At 52.5% G+C, this 20,677-nt stretch overlaps 1 protein-coding gene across 1 annotated transcript; it reads left to right on the top strand.

The window, feature by feature from the left end:
• The first annotated feature begins 6,708 nt into the window (after positions 1 to 6,708).
• On the top strand, positions 6,709 to 9,957 carry ZNF579 (zinc finger protein 579). Its single transcript, XM_004283283.4, has 2 exons — positions 6,709 to 6,863; positions 7,844 to 9,957. The coding sequence occupies exon 2, from the start codon at positions 7,846 to 7,848 to the stop codon at positions 9,535 to 9,537; it is 1,692 nt and encodes a 563-aa protein (XP_004283331.1). The 5' UTR covers positions 6,709 to 6,863; positions 7,844 to 7,845; the 3' UTR covers positions 9,538 to 9,957.
• The last annotated feature ends 10,720 nt before the right edge of the window (positions 9,958 to 20,677 follow it).

Below are 20,677 nucleotides of genomic sequence, written 5' to 3'. Positions count from 1 at the left end.
TCCCATAGGACACGCCCCCTGAAAACCAAACTCTTTACAGACGTCCTACCCCTAGGAAGAGGCCCCGCCCCTTAGACTCTGTCTCCCAGGCAACCAAATTTGTATCTTAGCCGCTAGATCCTTCCCCTAGATTAGGATCCGCCCATCTAAGGATGGGCGGGCCCCTCAGATTATCTCCTACGGGCTAGATTACATTCCGGTACCGAGTGCCAGGTGCTGTCACCCCCTCTGGGAATCCAACAGTGAACAAAATAACTCTTTAAGAAAACGGGTGGCTGGGCTGTGCCACCTTAGGTGGGGTGGTCCAGCAGGGAGGAGGTTGGGGGGGGTGCTTCTCTGCAGAGGTCGCATTTGATTTGAGACCAGAAGGTCGAAGAGGGGCCGGCCAGGTGGACACCTAGATGAGCCCAGGAGGGGAGGGAGGGGTGAGATGAGGTGGAGAGGTAAGCAGGGGTCAGGGTACACAGACCCTGGTGGGCCAAGATGGGCATTTTACTGTGCTTTGTGGGCAATGGCAAGCAAGACTGTAAGTGTGAAGGGATGTGACCACTCTTTTACTTTCCAAGGGTCCCTCTGCTGAGTGGAAAAGGGACTGGAGGGGGCAGAGTGAATGCAGCACAGGCTACTGCAGTCCACCAGGAGAGGGGTGTGGGGACCTGGAGCAGAGGGATGGACAGAACTAGGTGAGCCCAAGATGAATTCTGGAGGTGGAATGTGAGAGCGTGTGTTGTGTGTGCGCCTGCGTAATGGAAAGGGAGGAATGGGGGCGGGGCTGGGAACTGGTTGCGTGGTGCTGCTTTGTATTAAGACCAGAAAACGGAGAGAGAACAAGTTCGGGTGGAGGCTAGAGGGGTCAGGAGTTCCATCTTGAGCTTCTTAAATTTGAGACGCTTGGGAGATTGGCATGCTCTAATAAGGCTGAAGATGTCCATATGACAAAGATAGGCACGAATCCTAGAGAAACTCATGTTCACCTGCACCAGGAGACTCATATAAGAACATTCACAGAAGCAAAATGTACAGCCCTGAACTCAGAACAACTCAAATGTCCATTGGTTTGGGCTGAATGTTTGTGTCACCCCAAATTCATATGTCGAAATCCTAATGCCGGGACTTCCCTGGTGGCGCAGTGGTTAAGACTCTGCTTACCAATGCAGGGGACATGGGTTCGAGCCCTAGTCCGGGAAGATCCCACATGCCGCGGAGCAACTAAGCCCGTGCGCCACAACTACTGAGCCTGTGCTCTAGAGCCTGTGCGCCGCAACTACTGAGCCCGCATGCTGCAACTACTGAAGCCCGTGCACCTAGAGCTCATGCTCCGCGACAAGAGAAGCCACAGCAATGAGAAGCCTGCGCACCGCAACAAAGAGTAGCCCCCGTTCGCCGCAACTGGAGAAAGCCCGCGCGTAGCAACCAAGACCCAACGCAGCCCATAAATAAATAAATAAATAAAAGAAATCCTAAGGCCCAATGTGATGGTACTTGGAGGTGGAGCCTTTGGAAGGTGCTTAAGTCAAGAGGGTGGAGCCCTCCTGAATGGGATTAGTGCCTTTATAGAAGAGGCATCAGAGAGACCCCTAGCCCCTTCCACCAGGTAAGGGCACAGCAAGAAGGAACGCCTGTGAACAAGGAAGAGGACCCTCACCAGAAGGTGACCGTGCTGGCACCTTGATCTTGGACTTCCCAGCTTCCAGAAGTGTGAGCAATACATTTCTATTGCTTATAAGCCACCTGGTCTGTGGTATTTTGTTATAGTCGCCCCAACAGATTAAGACATTCATCAACAATACAGTGGATAAATAAATGATGGTGTATTATGCCATAGAATACTATACAGCAAGAGAACGAATGAGTACAGATGCACAAAATTACATGAATGAAAGTTACAAAGAAGCTGGATGCAAGAAACCAGGTACATAGAGTACCATTCCATTTCTATAACATTTAAGCAAGCAAAACTAAACTGTAATATTGTTTAGGATGCCTTGTGGATGTGAGCCATCTAGAAGAGCAAGGAAAACTTTTTTTTTTTTCATAAAACTCAGAACAGTGGAGTTGGATGGGTTAAATTCGGGATGGGACATGGTGGAACCTTCTATGGGCTGTGGGGTGGCTGCCAACATTCCGTTTCTTAATCTGGTGATTATTTTATAATTATTTGTTAAATTGTGCGTTTTTATCGTGCCCCTTTCATCTATACGTCTTATATTTCACAAGGAAAACATTTAAAGGAGGGAGATAAGTTTGGAGGCAAACAAGTAAGAGTTTGGCATTCAAGGAAGACATTTTTGCCTGGAGATCCACAATTGCCCGTTTGAAAAGGCTCCAGGTCGGCCCCTGGGAACGCTCAACCTTGGAGACATTCCTCTCCACCCGGCCACCAGTACACAGGAAGGGGGATCAGACTCACCCCTTTGGGGGGGGGGGAAATCCTTCGCGTTGGAAAAACAAGACCCGCCTCCTTAGATATAGGTGCCGCCCCCAGGGACAAGACCTGCCCACTTGGAGACTGGCTCGGCCTCCAGAGCTGAGGGCCTGGAAAAGTGCCAGGGTTGTCATGGAGATGGCCGCCAAGCAGTGGGGTGATGAATAGGGACCTCCTGCCTACCTCACCTCCCCTCCAATCCTTTCTCTTCTGAGAGGGTAGCAATAGGGATTCGTCCCCTTTCCCGAGTGTCTCAGTGCCAGGTGGTGGGCTGGACCTCGTCCCCAACTCGTGGCCGCATCTTATCAATGTGCTAATTGAGGCTCGAAGGCAGAGGGGGAGGATTTTACCCTGGGGGTGAGCTCAACCGGTCCAGAGCATCAGTTACTAGCCAGACGCTGGCGACTCCGACGCCTCTGTGGGCAGAGCTGACTCTCACACGCGGACAGGTGGAGCCAGCCACCCGCACCGCCCGCTCACATCTGATGTGATGCGCTTCGCATCTCCCCACCACGTCAGTCTTCTCCCCTTCCAGGGCGCCCCCCACTCCAAAACCTGAGGCCCTCACTCCTCCTCACCCTTCGTCCCTCTTTATTCACCCACAAATACTGCTTGATATGCGAGGCTTGCTGAGGGTAGAGCAGTTACACAGGCGAAGCCTGGCATATAAACTCCCTGGGAATTTATATTCCATGTGGAAGGGGAAACAGGCAAAATAGGAAAAGTAGCCTAATGTTTGCAGTAAGTACAAAGTTGAAAATTAGGGCAGAGCAAGGACTAGAGGGTGTCAGGAAGGCTATTTTATTTTTATTTATTTATTTATTGGCCGTACTGCGCAGTTTGTGGGACCTTAGTTCCGCCACCAGGGATGGAACCCATGGCCCCTGCAGTGGGAGCGTGGAGTCCTAACCACTGGACCGCCAGGGAGTTCCCAGGAGGGTTGTTTTAGGTAACGTGAACGGGACAGGTGTCTCTGGGGAGATCTGTAAGAAATGAGGGAAGTACGGGAAAAATTATGGAAAGCTAGAAGGACATTCCAGGCAGTGAACTGCACGTGCAAAGGCCCTGAGTCCGAAAGAGCAGAGAGGGCAGTGTGGATGGAGCAGAGTGAAGCAGAGGGAGAAAGACAGGAATCCGTGAAGGGAGCTTCCAGGGTTCAGACGGTAGGGCGTGGGGTGCAGATGAGGAAGGTGGGGAGGAAGAGGTGAGAGCCACGGGACGGTGTTCAGCACAGGAGCGAAGTGATGTGATTTTTAGGTGCCGGAGACTGCACGCGAGGGAGGCGGGGGGCCGAAGCAGGGAAGCCAATGAGGAGGTGGAGGCGGTGGGAATGGCATCCAGGAGGGCAGCCCTGAGCCAATCAGCGCCAGGTCCCGCCCCCTGCCCGAGGCCGGCCCCGCCCAGGCCCCCCCATCTCTCACCTGGACCCGGGCACCGCCTCCTTCCTGCTCCCCGCCTCGGTCTCCCCTGCATCCGGCCGGGCCTCCTCGCGGGTCCCACAGGAATTTCTCTAAAACACTAATCGGATCATGTGACTCTCCAGCTTAAAACCTTTTCAATGGCTTCTCAGTACACTCGGAATGCGTCCAGCATTCAGCCTGGACTAGGACGCCGGACATAGTTGCTCGTGCAGCTCCGGCCTCTCTCCACCACACTGGCCGCCTTTGATGCCCCAATCCAAGGCCCCAAATCTCCCCCAGGACATGATCCCCACCTCTGCCCACGCCTACACACACATATAACACGCTGATCTCTCCGAAATTTCTTTCCCCTCAACCTCATTGCTGAATTCGTTTCTTTCATTTAGGAAAAAATATATATTAAGTCTTCAAAATATAGATAATAAAATAATAACACACTCACACACCCTAGGTATATACGCAAAAGAACTGAAAACAGCCATTAAAAGAAAAACTTATACATAACAAATGTTCATAACAGTACTGCTCACAATAGCCAAAAGGTAGATTCAACCCAAGGTCCATGAACAAATGAATGGATAAACAAAATACAGTATACCCATACAGTGGAATATTATTCAGCCATAAAAAGGAATGAAGTGCTGCCACACGCTACAATGCAGATGAACCTTGAAAACATTATGCTAAGCGAAAGAAGCCAGCCATAAAAGACCTCATACTAGATGATTAACTGATATGAAATATCCGCAGAAGACAGACCCAAAGAGACAGAAAGACGATTATTCGTTGCCAGGAGGTGGGGGGAGAAGGGAATGGGGAATGACAGATTAATGGATCCGGGTTTCTGTCTGGGGTGATGAAAAAGTTCTGGAACTAGATAGTGGAACTAGTGAATTTTTCTTTGTTTTTGTTAGTTTGTTTGTTTTTGTTTGCTTTTGGCCGCCCTGTATGGCAGGAGGGATCTTAGTTCCCCATCAGGGATCCAACCCGTGCCCCCTGCAGTGGAAACGCAGAGTCCTAACCACTGCACAGCCAGGGAATTCCCCCCGAGAATGTACTTAATGACACTGAGTTGTACACTTCAAAATGGTTAAAATGGTAAATTTTATGTTACATGTATTTCAACAAAGTATACACACACACACCCATATATTGACTACCAGTTTTATTAAAACATAAGAGGTACACCTGACTCCATAGACCTCCCCCCCTCCAAGATGATTGCCTCTCCTTTCCCAAAGGTAACCCCTACCCCAAATTTGGTGCTTATTGTTTCCATGGATGTGTTTAGACTTCTGCTCTATATGTATATGTCCTTAAAAATGTAGTATTATTGACCAGATGTTTTGAAAAATCATGCTCCTCACCATCATTTCTCCCATCTCTTTGTGAAATGCAAAGACTTAGACTCACTACTTTGAAACCTCTCAGTACCTCACTTTACTGCTCTGTGAAATGGGAGAATGTTACGCACTTCTTAACCTAAGGAGGAACAAATGGGCTTGTATTTGTAAAGCACTTACAAGAGTAAGCTATCATTTATTTTCATTGTATTTATTTTTATTATCCCCCATCATTTGTTTCTTTTTCCTTTACTTTGTTAAGTATGAAACACATTCACGTGGTTTCAAATTCCAAAAGTACAAAAGGGCAGAGCGTAGTAAGTTTCAGTCCTGGGAGTTAGAATGTTGCCAGTTTCTTCTCTCTCCTTCCAGTTCTCCCAGACACAACCCGCTGATAAGTGCAGACAGAACAGGCTGCAGGCTGTGCTCCACCTTCCGTGTTTTCTCCGTTATCATTTGGAGCCTTTCCATGTTTTTACACAGTGAGGTTAACCTCTTCATTCTTTTTTTTATGGACACATAGCGTTCTGCTGGGTAGCTCAATCACGATTTATCACTCAAATCCCTGACCGATGGGCAGGTAGCTCATTTCCTGTCTTTCGAAGTCATGCACAATACTGCAACGATTAACCTGGTACAGACACCGTTTGTGGCATGTTTCTGAGTAGAACTATCAGAAGAATAGTGTCTGTGTTGGTATATTTCTCTCCCATTTCCATTTGCCTCCCGCTTCCCATTCCTAACCCTCGGCTTTCATCCTGCAGGTTTCAGCGGAAACATCGTTGCCTCCAGGAAGCCTTCAGGGATCACTCTCACTCAGTGTTGTCTCTGCTCCCTGTAATCCCACTGCATCCTGCTTCTGGCTTTAGAGCACACTCTGCAGAAGGGCCATTGGATCTGTGTTTGTCTGCCTCCTCTGCCAGACCCTGAGCTCCCTATGGACAGGGTCCAGCGGCCTCTGTCTTTGCCACTGCAGCTCCAGCACCAAGGACAGAGCTAGAACATAGTAGGTGCTCAGTTAATATTGGTGGCTTAGGATCGAGTGAATATATGCTGCAAAATGAGTAACTGGTCTCTTAGGGTCAAGTGGATATACGCGGGGTTTATCACAGAGGAGGAGACTGAGGCTCAGAGAAGGGAAAGTCGCTTGCTCAGGCACCCACGTGAAGGCTGCTGTCAGGTTTTAGTCCAGATTGCCGGTACTCTCCCTGAAGCCTCTGTCACTGCCTCATTCATCTCCTTTCCCGGCCACCCGTCTCGCCCAACACAGTGCCTGGCACAGACAGGACCTGATAAATGTGTATTTGTTGAAGGAATGAATGAATATGTGTGTCTGTTGGGGAGGGGAAGAAGGGGGGCCGGACCCAGCCCCCTCCTCCCTCGGGAGCCCAGAGGACGGGGCCCCAGCCCCCTCCCCTTACAGAACCCAGGAGTCCAAGCCGCGCCCCCCTCTCCGCCCCCTGGCTCTCCTCCTCCACCATCTTCCGGCTTCCCAGCCAGTCTTTCCTCTCTCAGGCTCGGACGAAAAGCTGCGTTTCCGGGGGGAAGGCTTAGGCGGTGACACCGAGCCCAGCCTCCTCCACCCCCCACCACGCTCGGGGCCCTCCCTCCCTGCCACCACCATCCGCGCTCGGCCGGCCGCGGGGAAGGAAGAAAGGAGCAAAGGAGGCGGAGGTAAGAGCCGGGCGCCCAGTCATCGGGGCGAGCCCCAGGCCCCGGGCTCAGAAATCTGCAAGGCCTCGGCCCGCGGCCCCAGTTCTGCAGATCATGCCTGCGGGGAACCAAAGGCTGGGCCCAGCGGGGAGACCGCGGCCCCCCCTTGGAGACCTAGGGCTCCCGACCCCCAGTAGCCTTCCTCGGGGGCGTGTGGGGGGGTCCAGGGCCCTGGCCCTCAGCCTCCTCCTCGCTGGAGATTTCGAGCAGCTGGGCCCCCAGCCCCCTCCTCCCCCTTGTCTTGGGGGCTCAGCCCCCTCCCCCCAGCCCTGTCCACCACTGGGACCCAGGAATCCATACCCACCACGTACAGAAGTCTAGAGGCTGGACCCCGGTCATCTCCCAACCCCCCCCACACCCCCAACCTCAGCGCCCGGGATCTCGCCCCCTCCCTCCCTAGCCCCCTCCCTGCCCAAGAGTCTGAGCCCTCCTACTCCCGGCCTCTCCCAGACTCTGGCGACTGGGCACCCACACTCCATTTCCGGGGCCTCCCGATTTTGAATCCCACCCCCTCCACTCTGGCACCAAGGGCTGTTTCCCAGCCCCTCCCCATACGTTCCAGTGGGGCCCCTGGAGGAAAAGCAGTTCACTGACTTTGTCTGCCTCTGTCTCTTCTACTGTCTCTGTCTTGTTCTCCCTCCCTCCACCCTGCCATGGTTCCTCTGATCTCTGTGTTTGCACCATCTCTGCCTAAATCTCTTTGTTTTCTCTTCATCTCTGTCTCTGCTGGGTGTCCCCATCTCTCTCTCCTGCTTTCTGCCTCTCACCATCCTTTCTGTTTCTCCTGGTCTCTACCTCTCATCTCGGCCTTTTTCGTCTGTCTCGCCTTCCCTTGCCCGGCTAAATATCTGACCCTCTCTGTGTCTCCTTGTCTGTCTCCTTGTCTCTCTCTGCACACCCCTGCCTCCCCAAATCTCCACCTCTTCCCTATCTCTTTACAGGCATGGATCCGCAGCCTCCTCCACCAGCCCAGGGCAGCCCACCTCACCGTGGCCGGGGCCGGGGTCGTGGCCGGGGCCGGGGTCGTGGCCGAGGCCGTGGCAGGGGGGGCGCTGGAGCTCCTCGGGCGCCCCTGCCCTGCCCCACCTGTGGCCGCCTCTTCCGCTTCCCCTACTACCTCTCCCGGCACCGGCTGAGCCACTCGGGCCTGCGGCCCCATGCCTGCCCCCTATGCCCCAAGGCCTTCCGCCGGCCTGCCCACCTCTCGCGCCACCTGCGTGGCCACGGGCCGCAGCCCCCGCTGCGTTGCGCCGCCTGCCCCCGCACCTTCCCTGAGCCTGCCCAGCTCAGGCGCCACCTGGCCCAGGAGCACGCGGGCGGCGGGGTTGAGCTGGCCATCGAGAGGGCAGCCAAGGAGGCGGCCGGGTCCGGCTGGAGCCCGCAGGACAAGGGCGCCGAGCAGCCCACCTCTGCAGCAGCGGGCGCCGCGGAGGAAGAGGTGGAGGCGGCGGCGCGGCCCGACACGTGGTCCGCGGGGGAGCCGGCCACGCTGGCGGCCGCCACGAGCGCGGAGCCCCGCGAGTCGGAGGAGGAGGAGGCCGAGGCCGGGGCGGCGGAGCTGAGGGCCGAGCTGGCGCTGGCGGCCGGACGGCAGGAGGAGAAGCAGGTCCTGCTCCAGGCTGACTGGACGCTGCTGTGCCTCCGCTGCCGTGAAGCTTTCGCCACCAAGGGCGAGCTCAAAGCGCACCCGTGCCTGCGCCCCGAGGGCGAACAGGAGGGCGAAGGGGGGCCCCCGCCCCGTCCCAAGCGCCACCAGTGCTCCATCTGCCTCAAGGCCTTCGCCAGGCCCTGGTCGCTGTCCCGCCACCGGCTGGTCCACTCCACCGACCGCCCCTTCGTGTGCACGGACTGTGGCCTGGCCTTCCGCCTCGCCTCCTACCTCCGCCAGCACCGTCGCGTCCACGGCGCGCTCAGCCTCCTGGCCCCGCTGCCCGCGGCGGGCAAGAAGGACGACAAGGTGTCGGGCGGACGGACCTCAGGGAAGGGGCCCGAGGGGGGCGAAGGGGCAGAGTGTGGGGGCGCCTCGGAGGGTGGAGAAGGCGGGCAGAACGGAGGGGATGCCGCCCCGGCCCGGCCCCCCGCCGGGGAGCCCCGATTCTGGTGCCCCGAGTGCGGCAAAGGTTTCCGGCGCCGTGCGCACTTGCGGCAGCACGGGGTAACCCACTCTGGGGCGCGGCCCTTCCAGTGCGTGCGCTGCCAGCGGGAGTTCAAGCGGCTGGCCGACCTGGCCCGCCACGCGCAGGTCCACGCGGGCGGTCCGGCCCCGCACCCGTGCCCGCACTGCTCGCGGCGCTTCTCGCGCGCCTATAGCCTCCTGCGCCACCAACGCTGCCACCGCGCTGAGCTGGAGAGGGCCGCCGCCGCGCAGCAGGCGCTCCAGGCCCAGGCCCCGCCGTCGCCCCCGCCGCCCCCGCCGCCCCCCGCTGGCCAGGAGGAGGAAGGGCTTCCGCTGCCCATCGCACACATCAAGGAGGAGCCGCCCTCCCCGGGGACCCCACCTCGGCCGCCGCCGGCACCCCCCGTCTTCCTCAGCGCCTCCTGTTTTGACAGCCAAGACCACTCAGCCTTCGAGATGGAGGAAGAAGAGATCGACAGCAAGGCTCACCTGCGCGGACTGGGGGGCCTGGCCTCCTGACCCGCACACCCATCCTCAGCCCCTCCGTTTGACCTCCCGGTTTGCAATATTAAGGAGGGAAGTTGAAGGAGAGGAACCTCCTCTGTGTACCCACCCTTCCCCTTCTAGCCCTCGACACTAAGGAGGGAGGAGGCTGGGCCGCCCCTCCCTCCCCATCGCCCACCCCCAGACCCCCCTGATGCTGGTTAGAAACTGCTCACCCCACTTCTGAAGGCAGGACGCTGATTCAGGAGGTGGGGGACACTGGCCAGAGGGATGGACACTGAGGCGGGGGCCCCCGGCCTGGCTGTCCCCCGTTACACACACTGGACACCATCACCTCTTTGGAACTGCCAGACCCTATGGGGGGTCCCCAGTGAGCAAAGGTCTGTCCCTGTCCCTTTGTCTGTCTGTGAATAAATGTGAGTTCGTGGAACTGGAGCGAGTGGGGCTGTCTGTGGGAGTGAGGGCTGGCTGAGGGCATCTGGGTGAGCAGGGATGTGTCCACCAGGCTCGGAGCTTGGGTTCAGAGCGGGAAGGATGCAGATAAGCACGCCAGGGACCATGGGGCTCTCAGCCAAGCAGGAAACTCGCAAGAAGCGGGAGTGGAAGAAGGCAAGCGGCCGCCTGCCTTGGCATCTTCAGGGATCCCTACGTGGAATCCATCATGTACCAGACGCAGTGCCAGGCCCCACAGAAAGCCGCGCTGGGAGGGGCTGGCATTGCAGCTCTGCACAGCCTGATACGGTTTAGCTGCTAGCCCCTGGCGGCTGTTCCCAGTGGAGAATAATATCAATACATTTACAATAAAATAATCAAAATGAAATAAGATTAAAAGTTCAGTTCCTCGGTCACACTGTTTCTAGTGCCCAGTATCCCCCTGTGGCTGGTGGCTACGCTGTTGGACAGCACAGATCTAGAACATTCCACATCGCAAAAAGTTCCACTGGACCTCGCTGCCCTAGGTAATAAACCAATCTGCAACATAACATCAGGTATTGGTAAGGGCTTCCAAGAAAACTACAGGGCACTGTGAAAAGGGAGCCCGTGGGGAGGGCGGGGCCTCTGGGGAGATGACATCTGACCTTTGACCTTCAAAGAACCAGGTGGGGGGCGGGAAGAGCAGGGGCAAAGGCCGTGTGTGGGGTGGTTGGGTGCTACATGTTTGAGAAACCGCAGGGAATTGGTGGTGGGTTGGGGAGCGTCGTTTTCTACATATCCTCCAGGGGTGTGTGTGTGTGTGTGTGTGTGTGTGTGTGTGTGTGTGGGTGTGTGTGTGTGTGTGTGTGTGTGTGTGTGTGTGTGTGTGTGTTTAACCCATTTGTTTAGGTCCTAGTAGTGGGGCGGGGGTGGGGGTGGGGGTGGAGGATGTCTCCAAGCCAATCCTCCTTAAACTTCTCTTTCCTCCCGTTGACATCCTGCCTTCCCCAGCTCTCCCTTGCTCTATGCAGATAATGACACTAACTACTTAAGTATCCTGACACCTGTAAGGCCAGGCCAGAGAGGGGTGACATCATGCTTGTTTCCCAGGGCAACAAATCGAGTTGTCTTGGAGGCTCAGGAGGGAAGTTTGCTTCCCTGGTGTGATGAAACACAGGCAGAGGGAGGGCGGGCGGGAAGCTGGAAAGAGGGCCGCTGAGAGTCAGGGAGGGGAGATGATGACCACCCAGAGCTTTGCAGAATTCCCTCTGTCCAAGAGGTAATGAGACACATCTTAGCTGAGCCCTTGGAACGGTGCCTGGCACGTAGGAAGCACTCAACACGTGCTAGCCTGTTTGATCAGCCCTGTGTTCACTACCACCCAGTGCTGGATGCTGGGGGCAAAGACCAGCTGAGCACCTGCCCTCACGGAGCTTACAGACCAGTGGGGAAGACGGATAAGAATCAAATATTGGCACAAATAAATTAGGGTTTCCAAATGAGCCTATGCACTAGATCCTACAGGAATCTGTAACTTAACCTTGGGTGTTGGGGAGAAGGGGGGCTGGGCTATGCTTTCTTCACAGGCCAGCCACCTCCCCCCCGCCCAGGAACCTTCAGTGGCTCCCTATTACCACATCCCAATGTGGGCCAGAAAACTTTTCAGCACAATCTCATGGACAGAACTCATTGAGGGAGACGTTTATATAGCCCCATTTATAGAAGGGGCAAACTGAGGATTAAAGCTAAGAAGGCACTTGTCCTACTTCTGTGATCACTAATATGAATTGAGTCCTTCGTATTAAAGGGTTACTTTGGGGAATTCCCTGGCGATCCAGTGGTTAGGACTCCGCACTCTCACTGCCGAGGTCCCAGGTTTGATCTCTGATCTCTGGTCGGGGAACTAAGATCCCACAAGCCGAGCAGCGCGGCCAAAAAAAAAAAGGTTACTTTGTGGAAAGAGCTGAAGACAATGGTTGGCACCTGGGAGGAAGTCTTTGCTGTTGTTGCTTTGTTATTATTATTCTCCCAGGTTGCTATAAATATGATCTCAGGGAATCCTAGTTCTTTTTTTTTTTTTTTTTTTGGAATCCTAGTTCTTGATGGGAAACATCCTCACCATTTTCCAGAGGTGGAAACAGCGCTCAGAGCGGAAGTCTCTTGTCCAAAATCCCATAGCTAGGAACTGGTGGACACAGGATTTGAACCTAGGCTGGACCAGCTCCATGCCCTGAACCCAACATCAGGCCCATGTGACCTTCACAATCAGCTCCCAGCCACACAACCCACCTTTCCAGCTCCCCCCGCACACACACACACATCCTGGTCTCCAAGCCCCAAGGCAACCCCTGCCACTACAGATTTGCCCACCACCTTCCCCCACCCCATACGCTCCCTCAACCTTGACATGCCACATCTGAAAAGAAACATTCCTAGAACAAAATACAGAACTTATGGCAAGAAAAGGGCCTTAGAGATGGAGCCCAGTTCTCCCATTTTGCAGATAAGAAAACTGAGGCCCACGTCTGTGGGACAGGCACAGGAAATGGTAAAATAACCAAGTAATTTGTATTATTATGAAGCAATAGTAGTGGTGTTCATGAATCTAACCCTATTGCTTGTCTTTCCCTGTGGTGAGCATCTTACACGGACGATCTCAACACACTTGTTAATAATAATACAAAATACATTTCTTGAGTATTTACCCTACATCTCTTTCTGAGGGGATTTACGTGGATTAGCTCACTTAATCTTCGCATCATTAGATAGATACTATTATGAGCTCTGTTTTTTTCTTCTTAAGCAGCTTTGTTGAGGTATCATTTACATGCCACAGAATTCATTCATTTTAAGTGTACCATTCAATGATTTTTAGTAAATTCACAGGATTGTGCAGCTATCACCACAATCCAATTTTAGAACATTTCCATCACCCCAGTAAGATCTCTTGTGCTCATTAATCGTCACGTCCCGTTTCCACCTGCAGTTCCAGGCAGCTGCTAAAGTACTTTCTGGAGATTTGCCTTTCTGGACATTTCATAGACATGGATCATACAACATGTGGCCTTTTGTATCTGGCCTCTTTCACTTAATGTCTTCAAGGTCCATCCATGTTGTAAATTGTAACAGCATGTCATTACTTTTACGGCTGAATAATATTCCATTATATGGACAGACCGCATTTTTTTTTTTTATCAGTTCATCGTTGATGGGGGTTTGGGCTGTATCTACTCTTTGGCTGTTATAAATAGTGCTGCTATGAACATGTGTGTACAAGTCTTCCCGTAGACGTATGCTTCTGTTTCTCTTGGGCAGATTCCCAGGAGCGGAATTGCCATAGTGTGTGGGAAGTTTACAATGAACTTTTTAAGAAACTGCCAGACTATTTTCCACTTACCATCCCACCAGCATGAGGGCTTCCCAAGGGGGCTCCATTTTCCTGAGAAGGAAACTCAAGTACAGAGATGTGAAATGACTTGCCCAAGGTCACACAGCTAGTAAGTAGCAGATCTGGATAAGACCCCGGGCATTGTGGTCCCAAAGCCTGTGCTCTTCTTTTTTTTTTTTTTCATTTTCCAGTTCTTTTTTTATTGAGGTAAAACATAACATAAAATTTACCTTTTTTAACCATTTATGTGTACAGTTCAGTGGCATTAAGGACACTCCTATTGTCCTGTAACCATTACCATCCTCCATCTCCAGAACATTTTCATTGTCCCCAACTGAAACTCTGTCCCCATTAAACAATAATAACTCTCTGTTCCCCCTCCATCTGGCCCCCGGCAACCACCCTTCTACTTTCTGGCCCTATGAATATGACTACTCCAGGTATGCAAAGAAAAACTCTTCTGTTTTTCTTCTCTACTCTCCTACAACACTACTCATGGAATACTTCACCTCTGACACTTCCGGTCACCAAATGTGTGTGTGACATTTGGTCACACATCAAGCAATTCTGCAGCAAAGCTGGGTGTCTACAGTTCGGTTCAGTTCTGACACTGTCTACCTGCAGATGATGTCAGATCCCACAGATGAAGGGGTCAGTCCTGCAAGATGGCATCTTCCCTCCCCAATTTCAGACACAATCAAAGTCTGGGTTGTTACCCATGCCAAAGCCTGTGCTCTTAACCCCTTATACAAGGATTCACCCTAACCTTGTTCACTCATCATTCATTCATTCATTCATTCATTGAGCAACATGTGCTTACAGGTAGGAGACACATCAGTGGACAAGCAAACAAGGTTACATTCTGGTAGGGGATGCAGCTAAACAAATATACTTAGGACATCAATTCAACAAATACTTACCGAACTCCCACTCTGGGCTGGGCACCGTCCTAGGTGTTGATCGTCCACTGGCTAATGAAACAGACACAAATCCCTCCCCACGTGGGGCATCCATCCTGGTGGGCAGAGACAGACATGAAAACACAGTGAGCAAGTAAGTGATGAAGCATCTTGGGAGGGGATGATGCTGTGGAGCAGGGTGATGCAGGACAAGGTGGGGGTCGGGTGGGAACTGCAGGCCTGTCCAAACAGGAGCCAAAGGGGGGAGCCTCGCAGGTAACTGGGGATGTGTCCCAAGGGAGGTGCACAGTGCATGCACAGGTCCTGAGGTGGGAATGTGACCAGCATGTTCAGGGTGCAGAGAGGCCAGCCTGAGTGGAGGGGGGGATGGGGGTCCAGATCCAGTAGCAACTCGAAAAGACTCTGGTTTCTTCTCCAAATGAAATGCAGACAGAGGAACTTCCCTGGCGGTCCAGTGGTTTAAAACTTTGCCTTCCAATGCAGGGGGTGCAAGTTCAATCCCTGGTTGGGGAGCTAAGATCCCACCAATCCCTGGTTGGGGAGCTAAGATCCTGGTTGGGGAGCTAAGATCCCACAAATAAAACAAAACATAAAACAGAAGCAATATTGTAACAGATTCAATAAAGACTTAAAAAATAAATTGTCCACACCAAAAAAATCTTAAAAAAAAAAAAAAAAACAAAGAAATGCAGACAGAGCCCCAAAGGGATTCATCAAGAGGCTGGCATAATTTGACTTGCCTTTTCCCTTTTCTTTTTTTTTAAAAAAATATTTATTTATTTATTGGGTTGTGCCAGGTCTTAGTTGTGGCATGCAAACTCTTTTTTAATTTAAAAAAATTTTTATTTTTGGCTGTGTCGGGTCTCAGTTGCTGTGCGTGGGCTTTCTCTAGTTGCGTCGAGTGGGGGCTACTCTTCGTTGTGGTGCGTGGGCTTCTCGTTGCAGTGGCTTCTCTCATTGCAGAGCACGGGCTCTAGGCGCGCGGGCTTCAGTAGTTGTGGCTCATGGGCTCTAAAGTGCAGGCTCAGTAGTTGTGGCGCACGGGCTTAGTTGCTCCACGGCATGTGGGATCTTCCTGGACCACGGATCTAACCCGTGTCCCCTGCATTGGCAGGCAGATTCTTAACCACTGGGCCACAAGGGAAGTACTCCATCTTTTTAAAAATAAATAAATTTTACTATCTAGAGCCGTTTTAGGTTCACAGAAAAACTGAGTGGAAATACAGATGGTCCCCATCCATCTATCCTTTAAAAATTCATTTCAAAGCAATTTGCAAACATTAGACCACATCACCCCTAAATACTTCAGTATGAATAACATAACAAGATATCAAATATTTATTGAACCTTCTTGTCCTTGATAAAATTTAAATCCCGTGAAATGCATGCCTGAGACCTTACCATCTGATGAATTCTGAGAGATACAGAACACCTGAGTAGCACAAATTCCTCTCCTGATTTAACAGATTCCCTCTGGCTTCTTTTTGGAGGACAGACTGGTGGAGAGTGGGAGCAGAGGTCCTCTTATGCCTGCCTGCCTTTCTCCTTCAACAACCTTTTTCTTTTAGAATCGTTTAGATTCTTTTAGAATCGTTTTTAGATTTGCAGAGAAGTTGCTACGATGGTCCTGTGTGCCCTGACCCAGGTTCCCCAAATGTTATCATGTCCCTACCATCCCAAACCAAGAAACCAATACTGGCAGATGCAGCCCTTTCCTCAGATTTTACTCACTGTCCACAATAGCTTTCCGTCCCAGGATCCCACCCAGGACACCACCGTGGCCTTACTTCCTGCCTCCTGACTCTCCATGGGTCTGTGGTCACCTTTCAGGCTTGTCTTGGTCTTTCATGATCCCGACCATTTTGAGGAATCCCTGGAAGAAAGGCCACGCCCACGTGCGCAGCGCTCCCGGGCTGCGCCTTACCCACGTGACTATCACTGACGATGTTAACCGGCCTCACCTGGTGGTTTCCACGCTGTGCAGTGGCCCCTTCCCCGTTCCAGACTCTTACTCTTTGTAAGCAAGTCGCTGAGCTGCAGCCCACATGGAGGGGAGGGGAAGTATCCAGATACACTTTTGGCGAATTCTGTCCCTTCTCCTCACCCTGTTTATTTATCTATTCAATCATTTGTTTGTTTTCTGTGTGTGTTTTGTTTCGTTTTGGCCACGCCACGCATCTTGCGGGACCTTAGTTCCCCAACCAGGGATGGAACCTGTCTCCCCTGCAGGGGAAGCTCGGAGCCCTAACCCCTGGACCGCCAGGGCATTCCCAATCATTTATTTGTATCCGTATGGATTCACAGACGTTTCTTTTATACTTTGGGTGATAGTCAACTACAACATTACCTCATATAAATAGTTTATATTGTAGTCCAATGTCACAGTATGTATTTCCTTGAAGCCCACCTGTGTTCGGATGCCAGGTACCATCAAGAGCTAGTGAAGCAAGCACTGGGAGCTCAATATCTTGTAATAACCTATAAGGAGAAAGAACCTGAGAAAGAATAGATGTGTGTGTGTGTGTGTGTGTGTGTGTGTAACGGAAGCACTTTGCTGTACACCTGAAACTAACACAGCATTGTAAATCAACTCTACGTCAGTCAAAAAATAAAATCAAAACTAAAAAGAGAGAGAGAGAGAGAAGCAGCGCTGAGCAACAAGTGGGAGTTTCTGGCCGGCGTGTGACGGGAGATGTGACTTCAGCCGGGTGACCGAGGAGGGCTTTTGAGGAGGGTTTGAAGACTCGGTCCGGAGGAGCTAGGGACCTGAGCACGTGAGGGGCTCTGAGGCTCCAGGGGACGGCCACCTGCCCGTGGACATCCAGCCACGCAGAGCCACACCCACCTTTCCCAGGCACCAGCCCCACAGCGGTTTCTACCCCCTGTTCCCGGCCCCCTGGGCGGGCAGTTTGGAATTCAGCCTCCGAGGCCAAGTCCCCACCCTCCACAGCCCCTTATCTCGCCACGCCCGGCACTGTGCCTGGCACCGACCCGCGCTCCATAAATATTTGCTGCCACTCACCCGGCTGCGCAAGCCCCAGCTGCCCTCCTTTGCCCTCCTCCCGAACCAGCTCTTTCGTCTCAAGGAGGGAGGGGGGTGTTGGTGGACCCCGATGTGGAATCAGGGACGTGACCCACCCAAGGTCACCGGGAGAGGGAGGGCCAGAGAGAGAGCGAGCTGGGCGGCCTCCAGACTTCTAATAATGGGATAAGTTAGCTACTATTTATTGCCTCGCCCATTCGCTGGTGTCAGGTCCAGACTTCTAATAATGGGATAAGTGTAGCTCTATTTATTACCTCGCCCATTCGCTGGTGTCAGGCACTTCACACGCATTTTCTGGTTTCATCTCCCCAACGACTCTGCTGGTTCCTAGCGCAGATCAGCTATCTCACCTTGTGGCCTGGGACGGGCGAGCCTCTTTGCCTGGGATGACCCCCTCACCCCTCCTCCAGGAGGCCCACCCTACATCCCATGTTTCTCTAGCGATCCCCTGTCATAGGCCCAGGTAAGATGGCCCCAAGATCCCTGCTCCCTGGGTGAATACACGCCTCTTCCCAATTATTCAGTCAGACGCTGATTTAGGTGCTGCTATGAAGGGACAGTGCAGCTGGAATTGAGGTTCCAAATCTCAGATAGGAACTGGGTCTTCTGTGGGCCTGCCTCATCAGGTGACCCTCCAAAAGAGATGGGGCTCTTCCTGGAAAAAGAGACTCAGAGCATGAGGGGCGTTCTACAGGAGGGAGATTCTCCGTTGCTGGCTTGGAAGGTGGAGGGGATCCCACGACAAGGAATGCAGACAGCCTCTGAAAACAGAGCGGATTCTGCCCACAGCCAGCAAGGAGGCGGGAACCTCCTTGTCTACCCCGAGCAGAGAACCCAGTCAAGCCAGCCTAAGCTCCTGACTCACAACTGTGAGCTAATAGCAGGTGCTGTGTTTGCATTCGGTCTTCGTTGCTGCGTGCGGGCTTTCTCTAGTTGCGACGAGCGGGGGCTACTCCTCGTTCCAGTCCGAGGGCTTCTCATTGTAGTGGCTTCTCTTGTGGAGCTCGGGCTCTAGGCGCGTGGGCTTCAGTAGTTGCAGCACGCGGGCTCAGTAGTGGTGGCTCACGGGCTTAGTTGCTCCACAACACGTGGGATCTTCCCGGACCAGGGCTCGAACCCGCGTCCCCTGCATTGGCAGGTGGATTCTTAACCACTTCGCCACCAGGGAAGTCCTGCGGGTGCTGTTTTAAGCTGCTACATTTGTGCTAATTTGTTACCAGCACAGAAAACACATGCAATCTCTCTGTTTTGTTTCCTTCAGGGCACTCACTGCCAAAGTAAGTTGGTTTCTTTGATTACTTAATTGCTTCAAGTCTATCCATCTGTATTTGGTTTGCTAGGGCTGCCATAACAAAGTACCATGAACCAGGTGGCTTACAACAACAGCAATGGACTGTCTCACAGCTCTGGAGGCTGCAAGTCCAAGATCCTGTGTGGGCGGGGCCGTGCTCCCTCGGAGGCCTGCAGGGGCCTCCTTGCCTCATTCTGGCTCCTGGTGGTTGACCAACAATCCTTGACTTCCCTGGCTTGCAGATGCGTCACTTTGATCGCCACCTTCCTCGTCACACTGTGTTATTCCATGCGTTGCTGTCTTCACTTGGCCGACTTACTGAAAGGGCACCAGCAGTAATGGATTAGGGCCCATCTTCTCCAGGACAACCTCCTCTTAACGAATTACATCTGCAATGACCCTGTTTCCAAATAAGGTCATGTTCTGAGGTGTTGGGGGTTAGGGCTTCAACCCATAAACCATCCCTACCTACATGTGTCATCTTCCAGGGTGCAAACTGTGGCTGAGTTTTCCCGCTGGGTTCCTAGAGCCTAGAGCACAGCCTAGCACACAGTAGGTGCTTAACTTTTTGTTGTTAAATCATCTGACGAATTCTTTCTCTGAGCCTCTTTCCATGTCTTTCAAGTGGGGATAGAGATATACAGCAAATAATTGTCCAACACATGAATGAAGGGAGGATTATAACATGCCTCACCCCCACTTGACAGAGGGAGAAACTGAGGCTCAGAAAGATGAAGTGAGTTGCTCAAGGTCAGTGCCGCTGTCACGCTGGCAGCCTGGCCAGGAGGGACCTGGGAGCCCTAACACATGTCCTGCACTCCTCCCACCTCTGGCCGACAGCCTGCTGACACCTTCCAGTGGCTGAACCCAAGAAGAAGTCAGATGCAGCCCAGGTAACACAGTCAGCAGGAATGACCCAGACAGAGAGGAGAGAGATGGACAAACGGAAGGCTACCAGCACAGGGTGTTCACCAGAAAGGGGAGTCCTCACACTTGGGAATGTCTTCCCTCTCGCTCCCCAGAAGGACACACCAGTCTACACACACCCCCAGCGCTGCCTAAGGGTCCCCATTTCCCCACTTCCTAATTTCTGCCTATCCACTTGGTGTCAAATGGAATCTCCCCTGAGTGCCATTCCGTGGTGGGGACTGTGGAAGGGTTCTGCCCTAGATGCAGGTAGTAAGGGAATATTGCACCCAGAAGATATAAAAGCAAGAATAAAACCCATTAAAGTTTTGGTCTGCTTTTCACTTTTACCACACACGGGCGATTGCAAACAAGGTCAGTGGTAAAACAAGGTCAGTGCTTCCCTGCAAAATATCTTTTGTTGGTCTAAGTTCTGAGCATTTGCTGCAAATGTTACCATGACGTTTTAAATACATATATTTAGGGCTTCCCTGGTGGCGCAGTGGTTGGGAATCCACCTGCCAATGCAGGGGACGCATTCCCTGGTTCGGGAAGATCCCACATGCTGTGGAGTAACGAAGCCCATGTGCCACAACTACTGAGCCTAAGCTCTAGACCCTGTGAGCCACAACTACTGAGCCCACGAGCCACAACTACTGAAGCCAGCGCACGTAGAGCCCGTGCTCCGCAACAAGAGAAGCCACCGCAGTGAGAAGCCCGTGCACTGCGATGAAGAGTAGCCCCCTCTCAGCACAACTAGAGAAAGCCCACACACAGCAACGAAAACCCAACGCAGCCAAAAATAAATAAATACATATATTTAAATACACACATATACATATATATACATTTCAAATGTAACAAATCCAGAAAAGGATGATAAATTATTTGCTATATATGGGAGAGTTTCTTACAAAACTTAACATCATCTTACCATATGATCCAGCAGTTGTGCTCCTTGGTATCCACTCAAATAAGTCAAAAACTCACGTACACAAAAACCGGCACATGGATGTTTATAGCAGCTTTATGTATAACTGCCCAAAGTTGGAAGCAACCAAGGTGTCTGTTAGGAGATGAATGGATAAATAAACTGTGCTACATCCACACAATGGAAGATTACTCAGTGATAAAAAGAAATGAGGGGGCTTCCCTGGTGGCGCAGTGGTTAAGAATCTGCCTGCCAATGCAGG

The sequence above is a fragment of the Orcinus orca genome, chromosome 20 (assembly GCF_937001465.1).
Source record: "Orcinus orca chromosome 20, mOrcOrc1.1, whole genome shotgun sequence".
NCBI lineage: Eukaryota > Metazoa > Chordata > Mammalia > Artiodactyla > Delphinidae > Orcinus > Orcinus orca.
Note: the sequence above shows the minus strand (reverse complement) of the source record. Positions and strands in the feature narration are given on the sequence as shown.

Coding starts and splice junctions, on each gene's coding strand:
- ZNF579 (XM_004283283.4), top strand. CDS start 7,846: ATGGATCCGCAGCCTCCTCCACCAGCCCAGGGCAGCCCACCTCACCGT.